Source organism: Maylandia zebra, linkage group LG9 (assembly GCF_041146795.1).
Source record: "Maylandia zebra isolate NMK-2024a linkage group LG9, Mzebra_GT3a, whole genome shotgun sequence".
Lineage (NCBI taxonomy): Eukaryota > Metazoa > Chordata > Actinopteri > Cichliformes > Cichlidae > Maylandia > Maylandia zebra.
The window spans coordinates 16,060,902-16,072,941 of NC_135175.1; the positions used below are offsets into that span (position 1 = coordinate 16,060,902).

Below are 12,040 nucleotides of genomic sequence, written 5' to 3' on the forward strand. Positions count from 1 at the left end.
GTGCGTGTGTGTTTTCCAGTGCACCTACAGTATAACACTCCACCACTATAGCAACATACTGTGCTACACAATCAAGGTCTGCTCCTGATTTCGTGTGTGTGTGTGGATTTGTGTACCTGTTTGAGACTTATTAGCATATGAGCTACTGTGCTACCAAAAGTTCAACCTAACTTTAATCTAGTTCACTGTCACCGCAGTGGCTTCTTCCTTCCTTGAGTCCAGACTTAACGGTGGTGTTTAATAGCTGCAGCAATAACAGCTGAAACTGTATTTATTATTATTCATTCAACTTATCTAACTGAGACGACAAACAAGCATGTAACTAATCATGGCATCATAATTAGCAGCAAAATAGTTCAGATTTTGAAACAACTAGATAAAGGTTAAGCGACATTTATCCCCAGATGACCAAACAGCATTTTGTAATAAAAGCTTTGGGGACAGATGGGGACAGTTCTGCAGCCAGTTGTCCTCCAGAGAATGAAAACGCTCTCTGCTACCTTCAACACAGCTTTGTCTTCACTGTCGCTCTTCATGTTTCCCGATCAGGACGAGTCACACATACTATAATTGATATGAGATTTAGGGGATATATTTCAGTGTAATTAGAATCTTGATAATTGGACTAATTAGATCTAATTGCTATATGAGAATGACTTTGATTAAAACAGGTTTCTCTCCTCAAAACGAGAGTAGGAAAAAAAAACAGTTGGGTGACATTGATGAGGTATAATACGACACTATAGCAATTTGATAATAATCATGTAAGTATGTGGTACACTACATAGGAAGAGGGTATATATTATCAGATAACAACTAATAGTAATTATTATTATTAGTAATAATTCGTCAATATCACACATGATGAGGTTTGCACAGGTCGAATGTGAGCTACCATTAGTATCTCATCACCGTGCTGAGTACACAAAATGTAAAGTAGTCTTTAAAGTGTAAAATTAATTCAGCATGTTTATCCTCGACCAAAAGCATTAAATTGGCCCGATCGAATTACAACAGCCATATTGAATCAGGTGCTTTGATTTTGCTCAGTGCTATTCTGTGAGAAAAAAAGAGGAGTATTGAAAATTACACTTGTAGACATCAAATAAACTGGAGGGTCGGCTGGAGTCTTTCAAGCGTGTTCAAACAGATATCAGCGGCACAGTAACGCTTGACAAAAATTGTCAATACCTGCAGTTTTTAAAAAAAAAGTGCATAGCATAGTGTTTTCTTTGATTTTCAACTTCATTATTTTTTTATTTTATTTCTATGCCTTTTTAGATCACCAGCGTGGAAATGTGAAAACAATTACACAAGAAAGCCTGATCCTCACCCAATGAAACAAAGACTTTAAATAAAAAATATACATGTGTGTACTATAATATATAAACAATCATATCCATTGGAAACATCTCCTCCCAAAAGATGTACTTTGCAGTATTTCTGTCAAAGTAGATGACGTTGTCACCATTTGGAATAAAAAAAACTTTTACATAAAACCTCTAGTAGTTTTCATTCGTGTCGACTTGGTTCTACTTGTATCAGTATTATGTTTTTATGTAGTTGATACATTTAAAAAAAAAAATTTTTTTAATTTAATTTACAGTCCCACCTGTAACGCACACACAGTCTAAGCACTTGTATACAGGTCCCATACATACTGCAGATCTCTTTAAGACATTAGCCCACTTCATTCCAATTCATCGCGCTGCATTTATTTTACTTGATGAATAAAGTGCTCCTGACTGCGACACATAAATGAATGCACTATGTTACACCGCTCGTGTGATTCTCCGACTGTCTGAACTGAATCTTACTGTTTCAAAGTCTTTGCTTAATAATGCATGAGCATCTGATTTGCACGTTTGTGTCAGGATGCCTTATAAAAATCTCAATGAGCTCAGTCTCTTGTGGCTCAATAGATGGCAGTAATATCCCTCAATCACTTCAGTATGATTCCTTTCCTCAGTTAAAATACAAGAATATACAGGCAAGTGTGTGTGTGTGCATACTCTACTCGCTTGCATAGTCAAAAAATACTGTACACACCCTCTGTCTCTCACATTCGTCTACAGATGCACATAAACACAGACACAGAGATAAAAACCCGAGCTCCCAAAATGCCAAAAGACGACGCGGGGCGAGATGACATCATTAAGGCAAAATAAATAAAAAAATATCTGTAAATAATCCCTTTTGTCGGCATCTCTGTCAGTCCTCAGGTAATGTAGACAAACCCAGAATAAGTCAAACAACACAGCGGGAGAGACAGATGAGAGACTGCTGCGTCTTTAACGTCACTGTGAAAGCCAGCACTGCCACTGTATCTTTCTAATAGTCTGATTAGGTGAGGGCAAAAAAATAAAATAAAATTATCAGCCTTTAGCTCAAAGATACTGTAATGTGTGTGCTTGTAAAGATGAAATCAATAGCAGCAGCACCTTCACAGGGCATCAGGGAACAGCCGAGTCTCCAACTCAATACAATCCGTACCTATAACTGACAGAAATGTCTCATCTCACCGAACCCAGCAACTGCTCAGAGGTAAAAAGCGGCACTATGAATAATCGTGAAAACCATTTAATTGTGTCCCTTTGTGCGCAGTCTGCCCGGGCTCTGTGTTCATTTTTTTTTTTTTTTTTGTATTCACTTTCCCTCAAGATAGTCTCTATGTCGTCATTTGTTGGCAGGATACGCTGGTAATCATTTGAATTCCCTCAGTATGTTCAGAAGATGTCAGGGAGTAGTCTCTGATCTTGTTTAATATGTGACCAGCAGCTATAAATTACAAACTCCCAGAAATGAGGAAACATGGGTACTTTTAAATCTCCAGGGAGCGCTCGCTTTATGTCTCTCTTGCACATACATACAGTAGACTCTCTCGCTGTCTTTACTCTCCCCCCCCAGTGCAGTAATGGTAATCTCCTCCCCTCAATTTAGTTGACATTCAAATAAAAACAAATACCTGAGACTTTTCTTGTTGAAATAAGCAATTTTGCTCTCAGTCTGTTTTGATGCTCCATGGGCATGCGGGTGCTACCTGGATGCTTTTAGCAAATTTGGCCGAGGTGTTTGAAATTCGGCGCTCTGTTTGTATTTCATACATTCTTGTTTTCTCATTAAAATCAAATGCTGTGAGCCACAATAAAGATGAAACGTAATTTCCACGCATTTTTGCAGAGGACTGGGAGACAACAACAACAAAAATTCACGGGGACATTATTGTTGTAGCTTGAGCAGCGTTTGGTTTGGCTTTAAATGCGACACTGTCACAAAGCAAATTAGCTGAAATACGACTGATTATTTTGTCCTGAAAAGCAAAGCACAAAGAAACACTGACTGTTGATTGTGCAGTCTTGAGATCTAAGTCAAATGTAGGCAAGTACAGATTTAATTAACAGACAAAAGAGGACTTGTGACTTCTGAAAGTATCAAATATAAAAATGATAGTATTGTGGGCAGCTGAATTTCTGTGATTCCTCACCAAATTCTTATGGAGTGCTTTCCTTTCCTTCGGGACAGATGAGGCCACCAGGCTCTGGAAATTGCTTTGAGTGTGCCTTGTTTATGTTGGGAAATTAAAATTGAGTTATATGCGATTTAAGCTATACCACATACAAACTCATTTGGATTTCCCTCGAAAGACACTCGACTACTTTATCTATATCTGTTAAGGAGGTGTTCTAGGCACGTCTTGTTGTCAGAGTCTGTCTGGTTGATGCTGTACATTTCAGCGTCTGTGAGGCACAGAAACCACTTGTCACCCACGTTTTTCTTTCTTTTGCTTTTTTTTCTTTTCTTTCCCCCACACATTTGAATTTTGCAAGGCTGAGCCGGGATAATGAGTGGTGAGACTTACTGTAGGGAGAATGTATACTCCTCCATCTCCTCCGCGGAGAGGTTCTCCATTGAAGGCTGCATCTTCTGTTTGTCTGCCTGCCGAGGCGGTGCACTTCTGCCGCTCATGCTGGGGCCACAGCTATTTGTCTTCTTGATTGGCTTCTTCTGTGAGGAGCAGAAATCGGGGAGAACACATGCGGATGTCATTTGTAATCAAAGCAGGAAACAGGCCTCTGAATTTATCTTGGGGGATGCACACGGTGACAGTGACAGTGTGCGTGGCACTTTGGAGCCTCTCCTATATCTCACCCGCGCCTCAATTGACACGAGACAAGAATGACGGCAAAATCGCATACGGCATGCCATCCTTCAACTTGAGTTCATTTGGGAAACATGCGTACAGTGATGGTGGCGTTAAATATGTGATATTTGAGCAGCTGGCACTGTTTTTTTCCACACAAGTCGTTTACTGTCATCGTCATAAACACAGTCAAATGGAGTTAGGAAGTGGGGTTTTAAATTTTTCACTAAGGTACTTGGGAGCAGATATTATTTGTTAAGCCGCCAACATGTTAACGGCTTGCTTTCCCTGGCCGTGTCAGCCCTGCCTGTGTTGCCCTTGGGTGGGCTTAGTGCCTTTCTGCTTGAAGTTGTGAAATACACACTGATGTATGTTAATGAGACCCACAGTTTGGAATAAGCAAGCTGCCTTTTTTTTCCACCCCTTTCTGACTCTACCTCTCTCCGTTTTATTTTTTATTTTTTTCTTCATCTTCCCTTTCCTCCATCCCTCTCTGTCTCTCCCTCTGAGATAAACTAGGCCCAGGAAGTAGTAAATGGGCAGAGTCCCATAAAAGCTCCATCCGTTTTCATAGGGCAATCTTTGCCAAAGCAAGCTTGGATTCCAGAGTGATGATCACAATAAAAAGGTGGAAAAGAGTGAGAGAAAAAGGCAGAGAGACGGGGGGGGGGGAATGCAGGAGATATACCACAATGTTCTCCAGTGTCTCCACACAATAAATTTAATGCAATACCTTAAGAGTGGATTCCGTATATAGCTGAATTCCTGCCCTGTGGGCAAAGTGGTCGCCTGGAGAAAATTCATTTTAATTAGGCCTGCACTGCAGGTTGAAGGGCTGAAATCTGATCCCTAGCGCTTCCAGGCTGGGGCAGGTTGGAGATCACTCCACTTAATCATTAGACAACTGGGTTCCAACCAAGACATTTGACAGAGTTAGCAAGGTTTTAAAGATAGGCCAAGAGGGGAAGGAAAAACATGGTCTGCAGAGGCTGCAGAGATATAAAACCTCATATCAACAAACTCATTTATTTAACAGGTCATCCCTGATTAATGGTGGTCCAAAGAGCCTCTTGTACATCAGCAGGAGGAGGTTAGTAGGAATAAAGACGGGCAAGAAAGGGTGGTGGGTATATGTGTTTGAGAGAAGGAGGCTTGATGTTGTTCATAGGCGTCTAACTACCTCAACAATAACATCACAACAACAAAAGGCCGCAGCAGAGGCACAATGGAAGGGGCGGACCGGGAGGCAGCAATGCCAGATCAGCACATGGAGTAATTTTGCAATTACCACTTCAAAGTATGGCAGGTAACACGCAGGCTTTGATTAATTTAGCTTAAGTCGTCTGTAGCCCAGGAAGAGGCGTGTTTAGAACGGTTTGGAGAAGAAGAAAAAAAGGCGAGGCCTGGCTAGCGTTGCTGATTTCACACAATTTGAGCTGCTTTGGCTTGTCAAGCAGATCAAAACTGGCTTTGAAGGCTGAAAAATACCTGTTAGTGTGAAATGTATTTTGACAAATCTCAGATAATAAGCCGGGGAGGTGCGCGCAAGGCCGCAGAGAGGGGCGGGAAGGAAAGGGAGGGAATGGAAGGGGAAAGCAGAAAGGGTGCTCATTTTAAGGGTGGGAACACTTCCCCTTAAATCACAGTGTTACCTTGTAGTGATTCCCACCCTCTGCTTTCTCCCTGCATGGATCACTCTTCTCTCCGGTGCTTCCAGAAATGGCTCCTGATGAGAAATTCTTGCCTGCACGCCCAAAAGAGAAATAATGTGCAGTAAGTGTAAAGAGGAAAAGAATATTTAAGGTTGTTTTCTCTTGCATACCACACTTTATCATTATAATTTCAGGCCTGAGTAATATTAATACACATATAATAAAAAAAGGGGAAGAAAAAATATATAGGGAGATACAGTAAGATATATAGATATGGATATATATGCAATTACAAATGATGAAAAATCAAAAAATAAATTAAATTTTGGTTATGATACATTTTCACACATTTTCCCATCATTTCCCTTCTTCTGAAGTGTTTTTCATCCTCCATTTCTTTTTCTCTTTTCTCTGTCTCGCATTTTTTTTCTTGCTGTAATTTAAATGGTAAGCCGCCAGATGTGTGTCTCATGCTTGAAGAGTCGAAGATCTGCATTATTTAGCATATTAACATTCACAGAATTTAAAAAAGGGTTCCTGCTTTGCCTGGAGGTTGCAATTAAGTAAACCTTAGCTTGATACATGTAAAAATCTCACTATGTGAAACTTTTTTTTTCCCCCCGTGGAACCAATCACATCTATATAATACATATGGAAGCCTCAGCAATGATATAATTTTTCTCCTGCTGTGGGATTAAATATATCAGTAATAATAACTTAAATATTAGCCACACATCAGAAATCCTCCTGACAGCTAAATTTTTACTGCATTTAAATGGCAGGAAGATTCTGCTCACCTCTATTTTTCACAGAGTCTGAAATCAGATTTCACACTGATGTAGTTTTTAATTACCACCCCTTTGCTGGTAAACATTTGCCCTGGTGTTATAGTTATTCTATTCTCAGGATAAAATTTTTATTTCTACATTATAAAGACGTTACATAACCGTGTACTCAGTTGTGTGGTCACATCAGGGCTTGGGATAAACACACTTGCCAGCCACAAGATTAAAACAGCAGGTGACTAGAACTGACCACTTTGTTAAATGCAATGTTTTGCTCTCTTTCTTGTTAGTCACTGCAGGCCAGGCCCTTTCTGGTTTCAGTGACCCCCTCCAGAAGACTCTAAGCCAAAAAGTGCTCAGTAATGACTCAAACAAGGAGAATAAGAGCCTGAGAAATATACCTGGTCTTTCAAACTCCCTTGTTACCAATCCAATCGAGCATTCACAGTATGCACAGAGACTCCACCCCTGCAAACCACAGGAACTAAAGGATCTAAACACCATGGGACACTTTCAGACATCCTCTGTGCCAGTTTTTACTGGTTAGAACTGGTTTGGTGGCATGAAAAGAACTTGCACAATATTAGACAAGTGATTTTAAAGTTGTGTCAAATTGGTGTGTCTTAGTATAAAGAGTATAAAAAAGTACAGGTCTTCAAGTGTCAAAAAATCAAAGAATCTTTTTGTAAACTATAGGATGTTACCCTACCTTGTTTTAAAAAGCATAGTCGGATTAAATAGCACACAGCGACACTGCTGACTTTAGTTTACATTGGACAGAAGTCTTAGTGCACAGAAGACAGAAGTCTTCTGTGCACTACGTCTGTGCTCATGTGCAGACAGTCTGAGTCAGAACAATGCAATGCTCTCACACACAAATACACACACCCCTCATACTCTATTAGCTGAAGCATCAACCACATAAACTCATAGACTTGGACCACCGTGGATTAGGATCTTTTCAGAGACTGTACTATCACACACACACAAACACGAACTTATTACACTAGGCCCCACTTGCTTACGCTCAGACGCTATGGAACGAGAATCAGTGCGGAGGCAGCATCGACAGCTCTGACAGCTAAAGGCTACGTCCATGAACTCAGAGTGCTAGAGCTGCCACAACTCCAGCCTCCCTGGGCACCCAAGGCCAACAACAAACTCCTTGTTTTCCCCCCTGTGCTCTGAGCTATAAGACCAGAACACATACTCATCCACTGCACACACACACACACACGCACACACACTCTGTATTGATGCACCCACACACAAAAAGGCAAAGATATTAATATGTAGAAACTTGCATATATGGACAAACATTTTCCAGGGTAGAAATGTAAGAGTCTACCTCACAAAACGCATAACTCAACGCGCCTCTTTTCTTTCTTGCTTACACACAAAAACAGGCCAAGTAAAGAGAAAAGCCCGAGGCCTGTAACACCGTCGAGACCCCATCACTGTGTTACTGGTGAGATGGAACCAGACTGAGATGGCAGTTCTTGTTCACCTAGGCCCTTAATTGCCTGATGACTGGTCCAAATTTACAGAGGAATCGAAGGTTAGCAACTCACGGATTACCCTTGAGTCTGTCAGGCTCTCATGTTGAGGTTGCTATGATACGGTGCAGATTTATTGTTGCTTCACTCAAGTTTTTTTTCTTTCTTTCTTGTAATCCATTGCATTTTAATGACTATCAAACACTGCAGTGCATACTAATGTCTAAATAGTTATGTGCCATTATATCAGGAGTTACCGGTAAATTCTGTAGGTCTTGCAGGTTAAATCTGTCTACATCGCACCTGCTGAATCAAACACAGCCTTCACTTTTCTGGGAATTCACCTTCCATTGTGTTTGTCCCATGCAGTCTGCTTATACTAAAGTAAAGCTTTAAATGTGTGTTTCTGCATACATTTGGAAGTTGGACATTAACGTTGTCGAATTAATCATCAGGAAGTGGCATGCGGCTGATTGAGAGTTTATGATGTAACATCGCGGTTTGAAATGCTGATGACTGGGAGTGGCCTGGAGGGGGGAAAAAAACATCCTGAAAGTAAAGGGCAATGCTCCAAAAGAGAGATGAGATGAGGAATCCTCGAAATCACCATCTATGCTCAAGGGGATGGATGTTAAGATGCCTTTGTGGGATAAAATAAATAAATGAGTTCAAAAAACGAGGGAAAAAAAAGGAAGCAGTGTCATAGTTACAGCAGACTCATCTGCATGCTCACAGTGATCCACTAAAGGCTATCATGAAACAAGATGCTAATCTAATTAGTCATTTGGGTTCAAGTAAACCCATACTAACTGGATCATTCAGTTAATGCGAAAGGTCACTTAACCCATTGTGCCTCCAGCCGATCACTGCGGTAAAAAGCCAAATACACTCCGTTCTGCTTGGACAAGTCAACTGACGTAAATCAGATTATTACCATCCGATAGCTAATAATAATAATATGAAACAGAAACACATTAATGCCCACATAAAATTGTTTTGATTGAAACTCTTCAGAGTTATAATCTTGGTTTGGGATGTCAGGTTTCGTTCCGTATAGACACCTCACCAACGCTGTGTTTCTTCTGTGGGGATTAATTAACTTAAGGCCCGAGGAATGCAATCTTCAAGTCTCACTGTCAAGCTCTGCACTGTGCAGATTATCGCAATGACAAGAGATCTCCATATACTTGTCCTGACTCAGAGACAAATGGGTAATGAGGAAAATCTAGGCGTTACATGCAGAGAGAAAGTGAGCTCCACGCAGAAGACATCAGAAACAGGGAGGCATGAAATAGGAAAGAAATGTCTGAAAACCCTCAGACTTGACTAAAAACTGAGAAGGAGGTGGGGTAGGGGGGTAATTCGTTCCTCTTTTCCTTGCTGAATTGGATTTCCATTTTTGGCTAGGTTAAAGTTGTCCATCCAATCGCTCCATTCAACCTTGACGTATCACCCCATCTGAACACCATAATTCGCTCCAGAGGTAATGCAACATGAACGGATCTGTATGCAAATGAGGCACAAACGTCAGGTCGGCTTAGGGAACGGCGCAGATGAGGTGTTGTGCAGGACACCTTTTGATCCGTTATTTCACTTGCGGATTGGGTTCACTTCCCAAGCAACCTCCTCACCTGTGAGAATGTGCGTGCGCGCGAGTGCGTGTGTGTTGACATCTCTGCCTGCGTGCAAGCCAGAGTTTGAAGCCGTGTGCGGTGAAGAGACCTGGTACCTTTTGCCTTGTGTGGCAGAACATAAATCTCCCATAGTGAGTGCTCCTCTCCCTCCCTCGCTCTCTTTCTTTCTCTCTGGAAAGGCAGTCAGTTCGTTGGGGACACTTCCCTTGTGGGCGTTAGGATCTCTGTGGGGGGTCACAGGTCAGCCAGCGGAGGAAGCGACAAGCTGTGAAATGTAAAAGACCAATTTCTTCCACATGTTTCAGTGCTGGGAGAACACTGCCAAGCTGTCAGCCGGCATCACGTTTAAAATGGGCCAGGGTGCTACCCAGCAGACCTGTCACAACTCATTTGTAATTAAAAAGCCTGTGTGATGTTTAAAGCAGAGCACCCCAGAAACTTTTGAGGACTGTTAAATAAAGATGAGCTGTGCGTGCAAAAAAATAGAAAGAAAGAAAGCGAGAAAAGGAAAAAAAGGCCAGTGTATTAATAACAAAGAAGCTAGCCGGTCGTCTTTGTTGAGGATCAATACCAAATGAGTCTGCACTTGATTTGTGGCAATGGCCAGAATGCTAGATGACTAAAACTAGTATGTTTTTTAAAATAAGGAGATGGACTCTAATATTATCATTATTATTATCAACAAAATCATTAGCCCCAATTAAATGTGGTTATGATTAAATATGTGATTTCAGCATTTTTATCGCTTAGCTCAAACTTTGGACATTGTAAGATTCATACTTATATCACTTCACTCCATTTCAGTAATGAAATGAAGCAAAAACTATATTAACCCGGGCCCTCTACTAATATACCTGGGTTGGACCACCACATAAGCAAGGAAACCATAAAAAAACATTTCTCCTACGTAGCTAAAGGATACCTTAATACCTACGTTGTATGACACAGGATATTATCTCTGCATGCTGTAAAAGGGAAGCAAAGGAGCACCCATCCCTCACTTAAACATTATTTGCTTGTGTTAAGATTTAAAGAAGTAACTACAGGACACAGGAAGAGGTCACACATACATAAGGGAACACACGAACTCTAAAAGCCTCTCCTTGACTTGAAGCAACAGTAAAGACTGAACCAAGATGAAGTCTCATAACTAAATCTAAAATTTCATCGTCTGTTTTATATCTTATCTTCCTAAGGAGAAATCATATAAAATAAAGCTAACCGGATGTTATTGAAATGGTGAGTTGTGGATAAAAAGGCAGATGAAGTTAAGATGGTAATCAGAAATGCATTGCAGCATGTAAGCACCTACTATGTATTGAACTTAAAGAAGGAATTTCAGTCAACTGGCAGAAAATTGCTATATAGCTCTTTTTATAGCTCGAACTCGGTAATTATAAGTTAGTCATCCACAGTGAACCAAAGCCAGACCGCAAAACACAGCAATGTGTGTCTTCCAGGTCATGTAAGCATGTAAAATGTTTGGTTTGGCTCAGCTGGACACAGAATATAAAGAAGAAAATGTGGTTATAAATTCCAAAACCTTTGTTGTGCTAATCATGGCAGCTAGGCTAACCACTGTTCACCGATAGCTAGCTTGATTGGACTTATTTAACCAGCACTTTACATGCCAGGTTTTTGTTTGCTTGCTGAAGTGGTGGTTTTATTTATCTAAATGTCTGTCAACTATCAGGTTCTGCTAATGTTGTGCACGATACTTTGCCTATGCTAACACTAACATTAGAGTCTATATATTTTACACATAATCTAACTGAGAAAACAAATATAATGTCTGTCTGTCAAGCATTCCCCTACTAAACCCTACCCTCAAGCACATTCACCTCAGTGGAGCTTTGCTGTAAGGGAGGCCTGTCATTCTTCTTTTCCCAGTGTTGGTGACATTAGGGTGACATTTTCTCCACACTGTGGCATAGTTGGGGGTTGTAACATCGGAGCCCTACCTGGCAGAGATGAGGAAGAGCAAGCAGAATCAGCTGACAGGTTGAGAGGGGACCCCCGGTGAGAATGTACCACAGAGGGATCTCCCGCTCTGCAGCTGGGGTCTGTACAGGGCTGCTGTTGGGACTGGGGATGAACGAGCTGAGGACAGAGCTGGTGCTGCGATGGGGGCTTGGGCTGGAGTGGCAGCTGGTTCTGGTGGACCTCAGATTGGGGAATGATAGGTTGTTTAGAAGTGGGGATCGATAGAGTGATGCAGTGCTCTGGTCTCCGAGATGCTCCAGGTGGGAGTCTCTTTACCTAAAACACAAGAAACCAGAAGAGGAACAGGCCTGCTTTGCGTGTGTCAGAGGTCTGCATATGTGTTCAGTGA

General features: G+C 41.2%; 1 protein-coding gene across 1 annotated transcript in view; it reads right to left on the reverse strand.

Annotated features, from left to right (window-relative positions):
• Positions 1–12,040, reverse strand: part of ofcc1 (orofacial cleft 1 candidate 1) — an 83,788-nt gene that overhangs the window by 46,203 nt on the left and 25,545 nt on the right. The window contains exons 15-17 of the mRNA XM_076888075.1: positions 11,670–11,967; positions 5,794–5,885; positions 3,860–4,005 (exon numbers count right to left, since the gene is read on the reverse strand). Of these exons, the coding sequence (XP_076744190.1) occupies positions 3,860–4,005; positions 5,794–5,885; positions 11,670–11,967 (536 nt within the window). The remainder of the gene's footprint in view (positions 1–3,859; positions 4,006–5,793; positions 5,886–11,669; positions 11,968–12,040) is intronic.